Source organism: Chionomys nivalis, chromosome 8, assembly GCF_950005125.1.
Source record: "Chionomys nivalis chromosome 8, mChiNiv1.1, whole genome shotgun sequence".
In the NCBI taxonomy this organism is placed as follows: domain Eukaryota; kingdom Metazoa; phylum Chordata; class Mammalia; order Rodentia; family Cricetidae; genus Chionomys; species Chionomys nivalis.
This window is the reverse complement of record NC_080093.1, coordinates 45,322,903-45,342,001: the sequence shown is the minus strand read 5'-3', so window position 1 is coordinate 45,342,001 and position 19,099 is coordinate 45,322,903. Positions and strand designations below refer to the sequence as shown.

At 41.6% G+C, this 19,099-nt stretch overlaps 1 protein-coding gene across 2 annotated transcripts; it reads right to left on the bottom strand.

Moving 5' to 3' along the window:
- Positions 1-137: 137 nt before the first annotated feature.
- Positions 138-19,099, bottom strand: Ms4a13 (membrane spanning 4-domains A13). Of its 2 annotated transcripts, XM_057779875.1 has the most exons (7): positions 19,049-19,099; positions 17,639-17,779; positions 15,519-15,578; positions 14,535-14,654; positions 9,571-9,666; positions 4,129-4,231; positions 138-208 (listed from the first exon to the last, which is right to left on the bottom strand). In XM_057779875.1, the coding sequence occupies exons 1-6, from the start codon at positions 19,097-19,099 to the stop codon at positions 4,172-4,174; spliced, it is 528 nt and encodes a 175-aa protein (XP_057635858.1). In that variant the 3' UTR covers positions 138-208; positions 4,129-4,171. The 2 variants fall into 2 exon arrangements, with proteins under 2 accessions (XP_057635858.1, XP_057635857.1); XM_057779874.1 differs by lacking the exon at positions 138-208 and having other exon boundaries at positions 4,109-4,231.

Below are 19,099 nucleotides of genomic sequence, written 5' to 3'. Positions count from 1 at the left end.
GGCAAGAGAGAGTCAGGTGCAGACACCCTTTACTGACCTGTGATGAGCACACACTAGCCATTAAACTGAAGAATGTCTGAGCCCCAATACAGGTTGGTTCCCTGCTCCAAAGACTACCCACCAAGTAAATGCCTTTCACTGTTTTCCAGTAGATTGATAGAAGGAAGTCCTTGTATTTTGAGTCTCCTCAACGTCTAAATTCTTGACTCTAGAAGGAAGAGTGCTGTTGGAACCACAAATCTGGTGGTGCTTAGGTCAATATATCTTCTCTGGTCCTTTGTCTTTCTGCAAAGTCGAGGTCACAGTTGTTCTGTGTACTTCCCAGGTTCAGAAACTACATTGCACCAATCTGTCACCCACCCCGGGACAGGAAACTCTAACTAAACTCAATGAGCAACACCCAAAAAGCAGAGCACTTTGAGAAGAGATCCAGAGGAAGATGAGAGGGATGGTGTGCGTGTGTGTGTGTGTGTGTATGGAAAATGACTAAAATCCATCATATAAACATATAAAACTATCAACCAAAGCAAAATAAACTAATTACGAAAAAAGGCGACTGTTGTAATCGAGTCCTACATATATTTAGAGAATCCTAACTTGATAGTCATGTTTATGACGCCAAGGATCATTTATGCTATGGGTCCCCAACCACTGAACATTTAGTGTAATGGTGCTATAACTGGCACCCAGCAGAAGTGAATAAACAAATGAAAGTCATTTGTCCCACTTACTTGGATTATGTTGAGTCTCAAAAGCAAAGGTGGTTTGTCTGCCTGCTAACTAAAGGAGTGTTTTGCAGAGGCAATTTGTTGAGGTTTCCAATATCAGGTATTTTGTATATTATGTAATTTGTGGAACAAAGTCCTGTTGAGAGTAAATGTGAATGACACTATTTATGCATTGGGAGCAAGAAGTGGAGACAATATAGAATATCCCTTCCCTCTGGAGTTTACCTTGCGGGGCCATTGGGATGAGAGATGATCCTGCCTCCTGAGTGCTGGGATTAATCCTACTGAGAGATGATCCATTTTAATGTTAGGAGGTCAGACAAATAGAACCTAGCTTAGGAATTAAGGAGTTGACAGGAAGAGGTCCCTGCAGATGCTTGATTCAACCTTAGGAAAAGTATGAAATGACGCCTTAATCTTCTGAGGGTTGTACATTGGTTTGCTAGATTTTGCAATATGGAGTTGACCGGTGTCATTGCAAAAACTGGCTTCAGAGGACAGATGGGGGCCAGACTTGACCTAGAGTGGAGTCAAGGAAAAACAAGAGGTGATAATTGGGAGATAATGCATACTGACCTCTAGACCTCTGCTTATAAGGACAGAAAGGCAATAGTGTTTTGAGTAGAAACTAACAATGAGTAGGTGCTGGTGGGGACTGCCTGTGAAGGGATGGAAACCGAAAGCCAGTTGAGATAACAATGGGGCAGCAAGACTTCCGACTGTGACCTCTGGAATATACCCTTAGTCAGCACAGACCCTTGTAAGGTCACGCCTTTCTCATGGGACACTTCATCCTCTTGGCCCATCACTGAGTTTGCCTGGGGAAGTCCTGTGCTAAAAGCCTGCTCATTTTGTGGAACCAGGAGCTCTTGGCTATGAGAATAGAGGGTGCAGGTTTTGTGAATTCTATGGCAGCTTCTAGACCCACACAGTTTAACAAACTAATAGCTATATGTGGTTATGGATCTTTTGTCTTGTGATTGTCCTGCATTCATGTGTTTTAAGTACACAATGCACACATAATTCTGAAGACTCCATATGACTGAAGGACTACAAAGTATGTCATTGATGATTTTTAGATATATTTGATTTTTTAAGTTAGACTGACTGCGTTATCAAAATTAAACACATCTTTCTATTCACTCTTTGTGTGACAACTAGGATAATTTAAAAATATACATGTACCAATAGATAAGGGACAAGGCTGCTCTCTATCTTCCATGGTCTTGAAAACCACTTCTTTCTTTCAGGTTTTCCAACCTTTCTAGTGTTTTTTTTTTCCCTCAATTTCTTTATTGTTTTTTTAGTTCCTCCTTTTATAATATAATTACATCATTTCCTTTATATTTCCTGTCTCAAAACCTTCCTTGCTGTATTTCAAATTCAAGGCCTCTTGAATTAATTTAAATTAATTGTTATTATAATCGTATATATACATACACACATGTTTCTACCTGTATGTGTGTGTGTTCCTAAATATAACCTGCTCAGTGTATGCACTGTCACTTGTATATATGCCTTCAGGGCTGACCATTTGGTATTAGACAGCAAATTTTTGTGCTCTTCCCTAGGGAAGGCCATTTTCTCCACTCCTGGCATTTCTTAGCCACTTGTAGTTCTTTGTGTAGGGTTGACGTTCCCTTGACAACACAGGATCAGGAGGATTGCTGCAAAGCAGTGGCTTTTACACGATAGCTGTGTTGCACCCAGAACCTGCAGACAACTCACAACCCCAAGCCTGTTTCAGAATGAATGGCTGAAAGGGTCCCAGGCTCTGCTCCTACCTGAGGAGATATGGGTAGCCAACATCTGTCTGGGGAGAGAGAGTCTTATTGAAGGATGGGACACTGGTAGGCTGCGCATGCTCCAGTGGTCAGCTCTACACTCAGGAACATCTGGGCGACACTAACTGAACTCAGTAGCTTATACATTTTTAAAAACAGAGGATATGAATTTGAGAGAGGGATGTAAGGGAGACAATCCTGGAAGAGTTGGAGTCAGAAAAGGGGTAACGTGATCAAACTGTATTCTAGTCATGGTCATGTACGACCTTCTCAGGCCCTATTCGCTATTCGTCCTCCTCTTCTTTCTCCTCCTCTTCCTCCGTCCTTTCTCCTCTTCTTCCCTCTTCTTTCCTCTTTACCTTTTTCCTCCTCTTGCTTCTTTTTTTCCTCCTCCTCCTCCTCCTCCTCCTCTTCCTCATCCTCCTCTTCCTCCTCTTCCTCCTCCTCCTTCTTCCCACTTCCCCCCTTTTTCTCCCCTCTTCTTCCTCCTCGTCTTCTGTAGAAAAATAGCCACCCTAATTCTTTCATTTGAAATGTCCTCCTTCACCTTTCAAGAACCCACTCAATACTAATCTCCTGTTTGGAGTTTTCACAAAATATCAACATCTTTACACGAGAAAGAGCACTCTCTACTCTGTCATGCTATCATTTTTCATATGCCTCTTAATATGTGAATTCCTCACGGTTGTGATTTCTCAGCTGTTTGTTCCTCTCCTAAAATAAGAACGGCCACATGATGCCTCGCCAATCTCTGACTCCCCAGGGCTTAATACTTTCATTGCACACAGAAGACATTCAGAAATGAGCTATGCACTGAAATTTGTAGGCTCAAGAAATCTTAATTGACTGCCATGGAGAACAATCAGTGTAACGCCTTGTGAGACATGAGAGGAAACAAACGGTCCACTGTGGATGTGAAAATACCTGTGTTCTTTAGCTTAGCATTGCTTGCATTGCTGAGGAAACTTCTCTGATGCCATGCTCACATTAGAAGAACAGGAAAACTACACACAGAATAGCTTTCTGGGAGATGTACCTTAACATGGAAAGCAGTTTGTTTTGCCATGGATTGAACCTAGACTAAATAATGAGAAGGAAGCAGGGAAATAAGAGGGGAAAAAGGCAGTAAAGACATACAGGGCAGAAAGGAACTTTAATGAGGACAGGGAAAGCCATGGGACAATAAAGGCACTGACTTGATGACCTTTGGATCCTTGCTTTGTGGAGGTAGAAGCTAGCTTGAGGAGAAGAATGCAGAATATGGAATGTGCTTTTCACTCGCAGGGACAGAAATTCAAGTTTTCCTCTGAGTTACAGACTGTGCTCCAACTTTCCTGGCCTGCACTCAACAGGCTACAGACAGTTTCTATGATCTACCGCAGAAGATCTGCTGTGGAGAACTGACGGCTTTTCAGAGTGGCTAGCTAGCAAACGCTTCCTTGTGATAGTCTCTGGTTTACATAGGAAAAGTGTTCCCCTCTGGAACCTAGCAGATATGTGTGTAGACATTCCTTAAATAGCAAGGGGTAACTTTTAACCTGTTGAGAATTTCCTTTTGCACAAAATGCATGCATTGTGCAGCAGCCTTGTTATATAGAAATATCCTGGGCACATACATCAGGTGTCTGCAGTTGGGAAAGTTGTTTATGTCGCCAGCATTCAGAATGTGCTCTCCACGACTTCAGTAACACTTTCTAAACTATCCTCTTGTCCTCGTCCCTGGAAAAGAAAAAGCAGCTACTTTCAGATGACATCCAGTGTTTCAAATCATGTGAGCAGTAGAGAATAAATATAATAATAAGAATACAGGCTGCATTGGTACTTACTCCAGAGTGCCATTTGTTCTTTCTGTCTCCTCAATCCAATCTACCTTCTTTTAAAGGCTCTGTATCATAACTTTTGACATCCTTTCTGATATTTTCTTACATGTGTGGTTGTTTTGCCTGCATGTGTGTTTGTTTACCACTTGCATGCCTGATGCCTGAGGAGGCCAGAAGAGGGTGTTAGATCCCTGGAACAGGAGTTACAGATGGTTGTGAGCTGCCATGTGGGTACTGGGAATTGAACCTGGGACATCTGTAAAAGCAGCCAGTGTTGTTAATGAAATCACCATTCCTTGTGAATTTATTATTAGTCAATAGATTCTGACATTGTGGACAGATACAAGTATATTCACCTACATTTCTGTTAATGCATGATTACACTTAAATCTCAGGATTCAACTTCCTCTTTTATAAATTCTGTTTTTGTCTGATCATCTTTTTTTAAAAAAATTAATTTATTTTTAAAATTATCTTTTCTCATTTACATACTTAGCCCACTCCTACTCCCTCCCTTCCTTCTGCTCCTCCCACCTACCCCCATCCCACCTCATTCAGAGAGGGCAAGTCTTCCCATGGGAAGTCAACAAAGTCTGACACATCACTTTGAGGCAGGACCAAAGCCCTTTCCTCTATATTTAGGCTGATCAAAGTATGGGTTCCAAAAAGTCAGTTCAAACACTAGGGATAAATCCTGGTCCCACTACCAGTGGTCCTAGACTGCCCCAACCACACATCTGTGACCCACATTCAGAGGGCCTAGTTTGGTCCTATGCAGGTTCCCCCTCTGTCAGTCCAGAGTCAGTGAGCTCCCACTAGCTCAGGTCAGGTGTTTCTATGGGTTTCCCCATCATAGTCTTGACCCCTTTGCTCATATTATCACTCCTCCCTCTCTTTGATTGGTCTCTAGATGCTCAGTGCTTAGCTGTGGATCTCTGCATCTGCTTCCATCAGTTGTTGGATGAAGGTTCTATGATGACAATTAAGGTAGTCACCAATCCGATTACAGGGAAGGCCAATTCAGGCATCTTCTCCACTATTGCTTATGGTCTTAGCTGGGGTCATCCTTGTGAATTCCTGGGAATTTCCCTAGTGCCAGGTTTCACACTAGCCCCATAATGGCTCCCTCAATCAATATATCTCTTTCCTTGCTCTCTCGCTCGTCCTTCCCTTATCTTGACTGTCCCATTCCCTTATATTCTCCTCTTTCCTCTCCCTCTCTCCTTCTGCCCTCCCTTCCCCTCCCACCCCCATGCTCCCAATTTTCTCAGGAGCTCTTGTCTATTTTCCCATCCCTGGGGAAATCCATGTATTTCTCTCTTAGGGTTCTCCTTGTTACCCAGCTTCTTTGGGGTCTTGGACTATAGACTGGTTATTCTTTGCTTTACATCTAATATCAACTTATGACTCAGTACATACCATGTTTGCCTTTTTGCATACAAATGTCAAGATGTCATTGTTTTTTTTTTTTTTTTTTTTTTTTCCACTGAGTAGTAGTACTCCATTGTGTAAATGTACCACGTTCTCTTTATCCATTCTTCAGTTGAGGGGCATCTAAGTTGTTTCCAGGTTCTGGCTATTATGAATAATGCTGCTATGAACATAGTTGTGCAAATGTCCTTGTGGTATGGGTCTGCATCCTTTGGGTTTATGTCCAAGGGTGATATAGCTGGGTATTGAGGTAGATTGATTTTCTATTTACTCTACTGTATTGTCAACTCCTGAGATTCTCTCTTCCATCTCTTGTAATCTATTGGTTATGCTTGCATCTGTAGTTCCTGTTTGTTTACCCAGATTTTCCATTTCCAGAATTTCCTCTTTTTGTGTGTGTTTTTTTAAAATTGACTCTATTTTAGTTTTCAAGTCTTGAACTTTTTGCTTCACCTGTTTGATTGTTTTTTTCCTTGTTTTCTCTAAGAGATTTATTGATTTCTTCCATTTTTTTATTTGTCTTTTCCTCTATTTCTTTTCCTCATTTCATCTTTAAGGATCTCTATCTTCTTCATAACGTTTTATTTAAGGTCATTTTCTTCTTCTGCTTCTTGGTTAGGATGTTCGGGTCTTCCTTTTGTAGAACCCCTAGGTTCAGGTGTCGCCATATTGTTCTTGAGGTTGTTGAATGTATTCTTCCATTATCGCCTACCCATCTTTTCCTCCATTTGGTGTAGGTGGGGCCTCTGACTTATGTGGTCACTCTAACTCCTGGTGTAGGCAGGCCATACCTCTGGGAGTAGCTGATGTGACTCTTGGTGCTCTTCTCCAGGTGCAGTCAGGGCCAAGGCTCCAGTGGTCTTAGGTGTAGTGGGGGATGGTTGCAGGTATGGGGAGACTGCTCTGGAGACTCCGGGGTTTAGTGGCTGGGGTGGGGCATGGGATGTGCCTCCTTGTGCTAGGTCTTGTAGAGTAGGACCATTCACCTGTGAACCCAGACACTCACCTCTCCAAGGGCAGTCAGGGCCAAGGCTCAGGTGCTCAGAGATGCGGTATAGGATAGTTGTGGGAGTGGGAAGGCTGCTCCCAGGTCTCCGAGGCTTCACTAGATGGGGGTGGGGAATGAGATGTGTCTCCAGGGACTAGGGTCCAGAGAGTTGGGTCCTCCAGTCAAGAACCCAGACACTCACTGTCCAAGGGCAGTCAGGCTAAGACAAGCTAAGGCCCCTTGTCTGATCACCTTATTTAATGAGTCACTGCTGTCACTCATATGTCATTTTAGCTTTTTGAAGTTTTTGTCTTTTTCACCTTTGTTCTTTCCTTCCACCAAGACTACAGGTCGTGAGAGTTCTTTTCAAGTTTTATGTTATCTTAAAATTTCTATTGCTGTGAAGAGACACTGTGACCACAACAACACTTAGAAAGAAAAACATACAATTGGGGATGGCTTGGTTTAGTTTATTATCATCATTGAAGGAAGCATGGCACACAGGCAGATGAGGTACTGGAGAAGGAGCTGAGAGTTCTACATCTGGATCAGAAGTCAAAGGAAAAGAGAGTACCACTGGGCCTGGTCTGAGCAATTGAAACCTCAAAGCCCATCCTCAGTGACACACTTTGTCCAACAAGCCCATATCTACTCCAACAAGGCCACACCCACTCCAACAAGGCCACACCTACTCCAACAAGGCCACACCTACTCCAACAAGGCCACACCTACTCCAACAAGGCCACACCTACTCTAACAAGGCTACACCTAATAGTACCACTCCCTATGAGCCTATGGGGGCTATTTTCATCCAAACTACCCCACATGTCATTACTTTTGTTCCCTGTATTTCTGTAGTTTTTTAAACTGGGCATCTTAGATAATTGTTATATACTTTAGTTAAATGTTAGACAATTTAAATCAGTGGTTCTCAGTCTTCCTAATGCTGTGACCTAATACAGTTCCTCATGTTGTGGTGACCCCAACCATAAAATTATTTTTAGTGGTACTTCATAATTATAATTTTGATACTGTTTGAATCACAATGTAAATACCCGTGTTTTCTGATGGTCTTGATGGCCTTAGACAGTCCTGTGGAAGGGCCAAGAAGATCCACAGGTTGAGAACCACTGATTTAAATAGTTTCATCTTTCCCTGTGAATGGTGGATGCTGCTTTCTTTCTAGAGATTTGTTTATGTTAATTACACGGAGTCTGTTTCCTTTGGACCTTGCCTCTAATATATCTGCACATTTTCATTGTTTTCTGATTTCTAGTTCTTCTTTGTAGGCGGATTTTCTAGTCTACTCCCCAGGGCTAGAACAATAGCTTAGCTTGTCATTAGACAGAGGTGATACTAAAAACGCTTTGTTGTGGTCTGAATTAGAGTCCTTAAACATGTAATTCAAAATCCTGACCACTGGCATATTAGAATGTGAAAATATTTGAAATAAGATCTTTAAAGGGGCAATGGAATTACAAAAGTGTTGTTTGGCTGGGCTGTTGTCAAACAGGACTGGTGTATGTACAGGAGATCAGGACACAGACTCATCCAAGGGGAGGCCACGGGAAGACACTGAAAGTAATGGGAAAGGGAGGGGCTGTAGAGGTCACTAATCCCGTACCACTTTGGCCTTGAACTTCTGGACGAGAACTGTGAGAAAATACACTTTCATGTTTAAACCACATAATCTTTGCTGCTTTGCTGTGGTAGAAGTAGAAAAATAAGACACATCTTCAGTCAATAAAGGCTTCTTAGTGCACTTGAGAAATTTTTGCAAATTTTGGGTCACTTATGTATACTCCAGCTTTCCCCTTATTTTTGGAGGTTTTTGTTTTGTTTTGTTTTGTTTGTTTGTTTTTTAATGAGCCCAGGTGAGTAGCTCTAGTTTTCTAGCGCATACAAAGCCATGAACGTGTTTTTATTCTTTCAGATACAGGAATGATCAGGCTATCAGCACAGTTCAGCACAGTCCACAGTGGTTTCTGTCTTTTCTGAATGTCTCTATTGAGTTCCTGCCAATTTCTTGTTCCAGCAGTAATATGGTCTCCTGTGGTCTTATCCAGGATGAGTGTCCTGGTCTTACCTGCCTGTCTGCTGCTTCATTAACCTTCCCTGAGGAAACTTTCCATATTATGCCTCAAGTAAAATCAGCTCTCAAGCAGTAAGGGTACCGCAGTCCTTCAAGTCTTGCTTACCAAGGTAAAGTTCTTTACAATTGAAGGTAAGGGCTGGAGAAATGGGGATGTGATGGTTAATCCTAATTTGCAATGATGGAATTTAGAATCATCTAGGAGGCACACTGTTCGACATCTTTGTGAAACTGGTGTTTTCAGAGAGGGTTAGCAGAGGAAGGATCCACCCTGAATGTGGCTGGCAGCGTACTGCAGGCTGAGGTCCTGGATCCTATGTAAGGAAGCAAGCCAGCCAGCTGAGCATCAGCATTCACCTTTCTCTACGTCCTACCGTGGAGGCAATGTGTGTTCTGTAGCTTTGTGTATGTGCGTGTGTGTGTTTGATCTGAATGTGTTAACAATGTTAAGGGAAGAATCACCATATATATAGATATATGTGTGTGTGTGTGTGTGTGTATGTGTGTATATATATGTATATATATGTTTTTAATTTTTAAATTTACAGTTTCATATATTACTCTTGTTATCTTGTTTTACACCCATATTTTATGGCAAAAGAAAACAAAAGGTAAAGGAAACCTCATACATTACATTGATATTAGTTCCAGACAGTTGTAGAATGCCATTTCTTACATTTGCTTACTAGAAGCTGATAGCCCTTGAATTTCCCGAAGAAAGACTTACCAAATGTGAACAGCTGCAGATTGAGTACGCGAGGGCGATCCCGAATTCCAGGGGGTAGGAGAACAACAAAACACGGGACACTTCCCTCCCCAGCTTCTGTAACCAGGAAACGGGGAGGTGAGGTATCATCATCTGTAGAGCGTGCCCCTCCCCAGGAGGTCCCTAGAGTAAGAGTTAAGGGAAGGAGCAACATGGGGCGGGGCGGATGACCTTCTTCCCCTGCTTGATTTCCCCGGCTTGTCTAGCTGTCTGCTGTCAGCTTCATTTGTCATCTTTTCGTTCTTCCCAACCCAACGGCTGCCACTCTGCCCTTCACCACTCTCTCTTAGCTTTGCGGTCACTCTTCCTGCAACTGTCTAGTCTCACGAGTGCATCCACTATCTAAACTTTTCAGTTAATCTGGTGTTATTATTATTATTTGTGCCCATGTGTATGTCTATGGGTCCATGCATGCCACAGTGCTAATCTGGAGGTCAGAGGACAACTTCCAGGAGTTAGTTTCACTCCTCCCACTATGGGTTCCAGGATTGAATTTAGGTCATCAGGTTGTAAGGAAAGCCCAGCTTCAAAAAAATTAATTAGCGTTTGCTCTATTTTCTTGTGTGTGTATATTATGCAAATGTGTAGGTGCTTGTGTGTGTTGTGTGTGTATATTATGCAAATGTGCATATGTGTGGGTGCTTGTGTGTGTACGTGTGTGTATTATGCATACACGCATATGTGTGGGTGCTCTTCTGAGACCGAAGTTAGGAAACACCGTTGATGGTTTTTCCACCTTATTAAATGAGGCAGGGCCTTTCAATCAAACTCAGAAGTCTCTGCTATGGCTGGTCTAGCTAGCCAGTTTACTCTGGGGATTCCCTGACTCTGCCTTCTCAGGCTGGAATTACAGGTAGGAATTACCACTAGGCCTGCCTGGCCTTTCTGTGGGTTCTAGGAATCTGAACTCTTATCCATAGACTTGCCCAGCAGCCCTTTAACCACCAGGTTATCTCCCCAGCTCCCAGCCCTTGGTTGCCCCTCAGAGGTTGGAGGTGAGCCTCTGTCGCTTACCTCCATAGGGTACCACACATTTAGTACTCATAAGGTCACACATGAGGACTCAGGTTATTTAAGTTAGGCTAACCTGAAAGTCCTATGTAAGCTGTCATGGGAGTGGGTGAAAACACCATGAATTTCCTTGTCCAGCCGTGATAACTACGAACAACAATGGTGACCAACATGGCAAGACAACCTTAAAGGTGCAATAGTGGCACTTACATGTTGGCACCATCAGCTCTCTAATTGGCCTTAAAGCCTATTTAACAGCATGGAAATGATGCCTGGCACCTGAACTCTGGTCAGCTTGGCCAGGACTAGTGAGATTATGGATTTTACAAGAGAAGCTACTGCCATCGCTTTACTAGACCAGCATAGTCCCTAACATTCTAAAATTCACCCTCATGCCCACTCTAAGTGTAACCATAACCCTTCATCAAAGAGCTCTCTTTATAGCAAATGGAGGTGGCTACAATGCAGAGATCAATGAATCATGGAAAATTCAACGCCAGTGGGTACATCTAAAACACAGGTTCTGTACCTGAGGCTGAGGAAGAGGGAGTGGAAAGATTGTAAGGGCCAGAGGGCTAGGAAGTCTGGTAATAGAGTGTGTCTCCCAGAAATGGCTGCCTAAACAAGACCTGAAGAGTAGCAATGACAATAGACATGCTAATATAGAAAGATGAAATCTCACAGGTTCCCACCCCAAGACAAAGAACTACAGACAGCTAATTATGGGAGAGAGAGAGAAAGAAAATTAGCATCTTTCAGAGATGAGCCCCTATATTAGTTATCCAGTACAAAATGGCTAGCCATGAAATAATATATACACAAATAACAAAACATGGACTCATCAGGTTGTATTTATATATTTGTGCTCTCTTCATCTCTATGTAACAGTAATAATCAAAGAAAAAGAGGCCATCAAATTGAGAGGGAGTTGGTGAGTCAGGGGTTGGAGGGAGAAAAGGGAAAGAGGGAAATATTCAAATTCTATTTTAATTAAAATGTTTTTTTTTAAAAATATTTATTTATTTATTATGTATACAGTATTCTTCCTATGTATATGCCTGAAGACCAGAAGAGGCCACCAGACCTCACTACAGATGGTTGTGAGCCACCATGTGGTTGCTGGGAATTGAACTCAGGACCTTTGGAAGAGCAGGCAATGCTCTTAACCGCTGAGCCATCTCTCCAGCCCCAATTAAAATGTTTTAAAAGATTTATTTTTATTCGTGTGTGTGTGTAAACATATGTTCAGGTTCCTTCTGAGATCAGAGGAGGGCTTCAGATTCCTTAAGCTAAAGGGAAGCTCATAATATCCTGGTTGTAGTCACCCAACATAGATGCTGGGAACCAAACTTGGGATGCTCTTAACCACTGAGCCATCTTTTTAGCCCTGATAAATAGTTTTTCCTTTTGAGACAGGGTTTTATGTAGCCCAGGCTGGCCTAGAACTTTCCATGCATCTCAGGAGGACCTGAAACTCTTGATCTTGTGGCCTTGCTTACTACAGTGTTTTGGTGACAGTCAGATACCAACATGCTAGCTTAAGTGTGGGAATTTTTTTTCCAATACTAATATTTGTGATTCTGATTTTTTCTGATAAGGGTTGACTTTATTGACTTTAGCTCAGATCCATCAATTGGGAAGCCCATTGCTATTTGTTCTAGTCCGAGAGCTTTCCCAGATGTGCAACATCTAGCTGCATCAACTCTATCAGGCCCTCGATGTCCCCTCTCATCCTTCCTCATTCCTGCACATCCTACAGAATCTGAGTTTCCCTGTTCAGGAAGCTTTTTGTGAGCTGGTTCTACCCACTGTGGTCTTCAACTGTGCTGTGTCTTCCACTTTGCCTACACGGTTAGACACTTGTTCCTACGAAGTACACCTCTCATCAACTCCAACATGGTTTTCAGGATGTAGGTTATGTGACTTTCTTTGGAACACCTTGTAAATCATCTCATATGATTGTCATGCCTTCCATAGTGAGCTGGCCACATGGTAATATACTATTTATGATGACTGTGCATCAAACACGGGGGCTTTGACATTGTTGAGCCAGTTGTCAGTGGTACTAATTTCTTCATTTCTTGTTCCATGAGGAAACCAAGCCTTGGAAAAGAGCTATGACTCACTCAGGGAATGATCCCATGAACTGTATATCCATGTCTTCAATGCAGACAGCTTAATTTCAGAGCTCCTGATTTTATTTACTAGGCAATTTGAGGAATCAGCAAAAGTAAAACTGTATTTGTCTGACCAAATAACCTCAATCTGAGTCCACCATTTAAATTGATCATGGGAGGTACTATGTTAGGAAATGTTCTTACAGCATTTTTTTGAGCGGATATCCCACTCTCTGAATTTCTCTGATGTTTGCATATGTGTGGGATGGAGAAGTTCACCATCTTGAGATCTACATTACATCATCGGGGCTCCTTCCTGAGTCTTGCAGGGAGAGACCCCTTGGAATGAAGGCTGGGCTTCCCCTAGGTCTTCTCTCCATATTTGCTTTTAGGGATAGGATAGTTTCCGCTGAGCTTTTGCATTCTAAAAGCAATCATATAGAAGGTGTCCAACAAATGAACAAGTATTTCTAAAAAAAATTAGGGGAATTTAATTTGCATTTTGTGGGAATAATAAAAATAAAGTGTTCATGACCCTAATCAATTTAGCATCTCCATATCCAAACAGAATTAAATTATACCATAATAATTCTTCCTTAAGGTGTAAAGAAATAGAATACCAAATCAACACAACTCAAGGAAATCTCTTGTATTATCAACAAGGCTGTTGACATTTACTATAGTATGATGTGTTGCACTTCTGTGTAATTATGTCTGGGGTACAAAGAAACAAGACTGATGCTGACTTACATTTAGTAGTGAGAGATAAAACAAAATCTGCATAATATGCAAAAGCAGGCTGTTATGAAAGTCCTATGTGAGACCGGAAATGACTAGGTATTCACGGTTTAAACATAATAGAGCAACAACAAAGCTCTCTTCGTGGTTTGTTGAATGACTTAGTGGTCCAGGAATGCACCCTTTTTGTATTAAGATGTTGTCTGTGGAGAGACTGGAGAATGGCTCAGTCAACAAAGTGCTTGCCTTGTAGGCACAAGAAATTGAGCTCAATTTCCACTTCCAGAACCCGAGAGAGAGGTGGGGACGTGGCGGGGGTGGGTGGGTGGAATTGAGGGTGCACACACTGTGCTGGGGAGACAGAGACAGGTTGATGTCTGTGGCTCACTGGCCAGTTAACCTAGCCTACTTGGGGAGATTGAGGCTAATGGCACCATCACAAAGTCAAAGATGGACAGTGCCTGGGCAATGATACCTGAAGTTATTCTCTGGCCTTTACATACATACATGCAGCACACACACACACACACACACACACACACACACACACACACACATGCTGCTCAGGGATCACCTTAGAAGAGCAGGCAAAGAACTTGTTAAGAGCCAGGAATCACAGAGGACCAGTATGAAATAGTATCCTTGTGTCTTCTGGACTCAGAAGCTCACAGCACCTGTCTTTTCCTGCACAAAATCCACACAAGAGCAAATCAGTCAACATTCCAGCATGGAAGAGGCTGGGGAGAGGCCACTCAGGAGTCTCCATCCCTAACTGAGGAGTTACTGACAGCTGACAGCTTTTGGGCAAAGAGAATCAGTTTTCTTAAGGGTCGAGCCCTAGCTAGATAAATCACACTCCAGGGGATGGTCTCACAGCTGTGAGTGTAAGGATGGAACAAAATAGGCTTCTCTGGTTATTGAACTAAATAGAACAAAGAGATGAAAGTGGGCTAGAGAAATGGGGGTGGTGATATGATCAAAGTATATTGTAGGGAACTCTCAAATTAAATACCATTACAAACATAAAAAGAAAGTGTTCCTATGAAGTCAGTTACTCACTGCTTGTCCATAATTCCTATATGACACAGACCGGAAATGAGCCAATTCCACGATGGTCAGGCTGGCTGCAATGATCGTAACTATTATGCAGAGTATGTTCAGGGACAGGGCGCAGAGGAGCTGAGGAGACAAGGAGGAAACTTACAACAGTCAGGAGAGGTACTATGCATTTTGTGGCAAGTGCTCTTAACTCACAAGCCATCTATCTAGTCCCAGATTTCTTGATGTATAAACATTTAAGATTAGATGAATTGATTTATAAAATTCTAATATTTTTATTTCTGAACATTTTCCACCTACACCATGGACAGGTAGGTTTTGGTTGTTTTTTTTTTTTTTTTTTTTTTTTTTTGTGTGTGTGTGTGTGTGGAAAACTCCCTACTTTCATACAAGGTACAACCGTATTCCCAAAGTGAGTAGAACAGACAATGAAGTAGTAAATCAAAGTAATCACAGACTTTAAAATCACAGACTTTAGATTCTGTAAATAATTTTTGTCACAGTACTCATGCAAAGTTAAGGGTAGAATATCCAAACAAAATTATTATTTAAATTTACATGTTTAAGCAAAGTTAACAACCATGATTGTTTACTAATACATCTGGTCTATATTAAATAATTTGTCTCACTTATTTTATAAGGGTGATAGATTTCTTTATTGTTTAGAGGCTATTTTTCTTTATTTTAAAGATTTGTGTATATTTGTGTGTGAGTGCATGCATGTATGTGCACATGCATGTGTGTATGCCTGTGAGTGCAGTTGCCTCCAGAGTCCAGCAGAGGGAGCCAGATCTCTTGGAGTTGGAGCTACTGGAAATTGCAAGTCAAAATGGGCACTCGGAACGGAACTCTGGACTTCTATAAGAGCAGCCAGTGCTCTTAACTGCTGAGCCATCTCTCCAGCCCCAACACTAATTTTCTTTTAAACCCTTTCTAAGTTTTGTGAAAGTGCATAATAGACATATCCCAAACATTTCAACTTACCAAATATTTATTATTTTGATGCTTTGCTGCTCTTACTGTGAAGGCTCCTGAAATGATAAACTAGACACAAAACATGTATTGTTAAATACTTATTGATAATGCCCTGTAATTTAAGTATACTTTAAAACAATCATCTTTCAGAACAAGATTTTCAGAATACTAATAGCAGCAAAGAGAGAAGTTTTAGTAGACTGGGTTGGGACAAGCTTCCATTATGAGATAATCATGGTTTCAAAAGATGACAGATATTGAAAGTAACAGGAGGTCACAACAGGTACCAGCAGGGGACAGTGGGCAGGATTTAGGTTGTAGTATATAGCAAGTCCTCTTAAGACTTCCTGAACCAGGGGCCATGTTAGGTTATATGATATCTCTTCTATTTTAGGTGTTACTCCAACTTCTTTTGTTCCTAGTGAGATACCTGGGACTATAATGACTGTGTATACATCCAGATGTGGAGAAGTGGTTTATATATCCATTAAACACCATGACTGTAAAAAACAGCCTCTTCCCTGAGAGGCAATAGTCATCTTTAAGGCCACAGGATCCCCAGGCTTTCACTTTGTTTATCGTATGCATGCATGTCAGGTGTATATGTGTAACATGCACGTGAGTGTGCAGGTACAAACATCTAATCATACATATGTGTCTTCCTTTATTTTTCCCCATCTTATTGCTTTGAAACAGGGTTTCTCAGTGAACTGGAAATTTGCTGTTTCAGCTAGGCTGGCTGACCACTGAGCGCTTGGAATTTGGCCGTCTCTGCCCCTCATTGCTGCTGTTACTGGATGTGCAGCCATGCCTGGCTTTTTATGTGGATGCTGGAGATTTGAACTCAAGCCTTCATGATTGCATGCAGAGCAAGTACTCTTATTTGCTGAGTCATCTTCCCAACCACCTTGCCTTTTACAAAAATTATTTTAGAAGACATTCCACTATTTCCTTTTAGCATTTCTAGTTTTCCAGGAAGTATAAAGCACCACTGTGTTATTTAAAAGCAGGCTATGCAACTTCCCTGAAATAGTCTTTGTCTGTCTTAAGTATTACTTATTTTTTCTTATGAGTATATATGTGTGTGCTCCCAGTTCCTGCGGAGATCAAAAGTGGAGCTGAAGCTGCAAGAAGCTGTGAGTCCCCTGGTGTGGGTGCAGGGACCAAACCTTGGTCCCCTACAGGAGCAGCAAGTGCTCTAAACGACTGAACCATCTCACCGACCTTTGTCTCTTCTATTTTAGTGACTTTAGCAACAGTTACTTTTTTTTGAAAAGTAGCAGTTGTGCTCCATATTTTAAAAATTGTATTAATTTTTTCATATAGTATATTTTGTTATAGTCTTTTTCTCCCCCAAGTTCTTTATCCAAATTGATGGTCTTTTCTCTCAAAACAAATAAGTAAGCAAGTAAACAAGCCATAACCATACCCCACAACAAAAAGACAAACAAAATAAAACAAAACACTGTACCAAAAGCGTCATGGTAAAAGCACAAAGAAAACATGACCCTGGGGGTGAAACTTGGGTTTTCATGTTTGTGCAGTGAACTCTTCATTGACGGAGCTGCCTCTCTAGACCCCTAAAATTATTTTTATAGTATAAAATGAAACACAATGAACACAAATCATTTCCCTGAGTTTTGTCTGAAAATTCTGTTTTTTTTCATATCTTTTTATTTTCTTCTTTTTTCCATATGCTTTTTATTTATGAGCCAAGTGCACTTTTTCTTATTGGTGAGGCAGTGGATTGCTTATCAACATGGCTGGTTTGGATTTTGTCCTTGACAGCCTGCAGCAGCTCCTGGATAAAGGCAGACATCTTTCTTCAAGACGGATTTGATGGTTAAGAAAGTGTCTTTGTCTTTGACACAGCTGGGGTTATGCTATAGTCCATATTGTGGCTGTCATTTACTCTCATATTCACATTTCTTTTATAGCGCTTATAGGTTAAATGATCAAAACATATTTGTTGATAGAAGAAATTGGATTTTTGAACAAGTCAGTAAATGGAATTGAGTTATAAGATTCTCCTGAAAACCTCGTTTAGAAACTGGCCCCTACCATCTACTAATACTAATCAATATTATTTACTGAATTAATGAAAATCAACACAAATGTATTCTACTCACAGTAAGTCCCCACAAACCAGTTCCCATTTTGTAAGTTAGAGGTTCATAAGTCCCAAACACTCCTTTAATTTGTCCCATATACAACAGCAATAGGAAATACCACATGAGAACATGATAGACGCCAAGCATAATCTGGATAACCTGGGGGAAGAGACAGCTGTTAGTACTGAATGATGTCATGGAAACCACAGTCTCAATAAACATTAACAGCTTTATGAACGATGGAAGTAAGCTAGTCATGCGTTAACTATGGGGTTCTCACTGGCTGTACCAGACACAGTGTCTGTCCAAGAAGAACTCTGCTGGTGTGTGAGGGGTAAGCTAAAGTTTTCTTATTGAAAAATGATTCTTGAATTCAGAGCTTGTCACTGGTTCCAGGAGGTCTCACTCACACCATCCCACTAACCAGTCAACCAGCCAGTCAGCCAGCCAGCCAGCCAGTCAGCCAGCTGCAGAGGCTGGCAGCATGTATATGTGTCGGGAGAGCAGATTAAGACATTTCCCGCTGCTCTCATGGCGGTCTGTCACCACAGGGCCAAGAGCTCCTGTGCAGCAGCTTGGAGAGCTGGTCTTCATGGTCTAAAAACTCAGAGGAAAAGCTGAAACCTGCGGAACAGTTTTCTCCCACTAGGTAGTTATTAAAGTGTGATTTCCCTAACTTCTTAGTGTTTGTTGATAGAACTAGGTAAGCTTTAAGTTCTCAGGTTTGTCACTGAACAGAAGTGTGTGTTCATCCTACTGTACGAACATGAGTGCAGTGATAATGAGATCCCCATAGATCTATTTTAAACTTGCAAACACACCCACACTTTTTAATCTGGTAGTTATTCATGCTGCTGGCTTTCCTTGGGAGTGGTAATTCAGCCCATGTGCTCATATCTCAGCACATCTCTGCTTATGAAGGCCCAGGAGACCAAGCAAAAGCTACAGAAGATAATCAGCATGCTTTGCAAAAAGCTTTTGCTGCTTAGTTATTTAAATGCATCCCTTTCTAGATACAAGGTCACCCTTTTAAAAACTGATGTTGTTTAAAACAGTGTATTTTAGTCAATCTGAGTAAAACCTTACTCCTGTAGTGAGTATGAAGTGCCTTCCATAAGATCATGTGTTGAACGCTCAGCCCCTGGCTGATGGGGCTGTTTGGGCAGGTGGAGGATTACTGGAGAAAGTTAGGTATTAGAGGTAGGCATGGGTCTTTGCTGTTCACTCTCCGGTTCTTAGATGCATGTGCAATGAGACCACCGAGTCCAAAGCTGCCTCCTCCTCCCAGCTTGCCTCCCTGACCTTCTGTCACTTCCTCCCCACCATGATGACCTGCATCCTTCAGGACTGATCTGCTGAAGCACACCCCTTTGCCTTCAGTTATTTAGAGGGAACTTGATCTCAGTAATGAGTAAGTATGACACTCACCCCTAAGACAACAGTATTTGATGAAGATATTTTTGAATTTCTACATCCCAT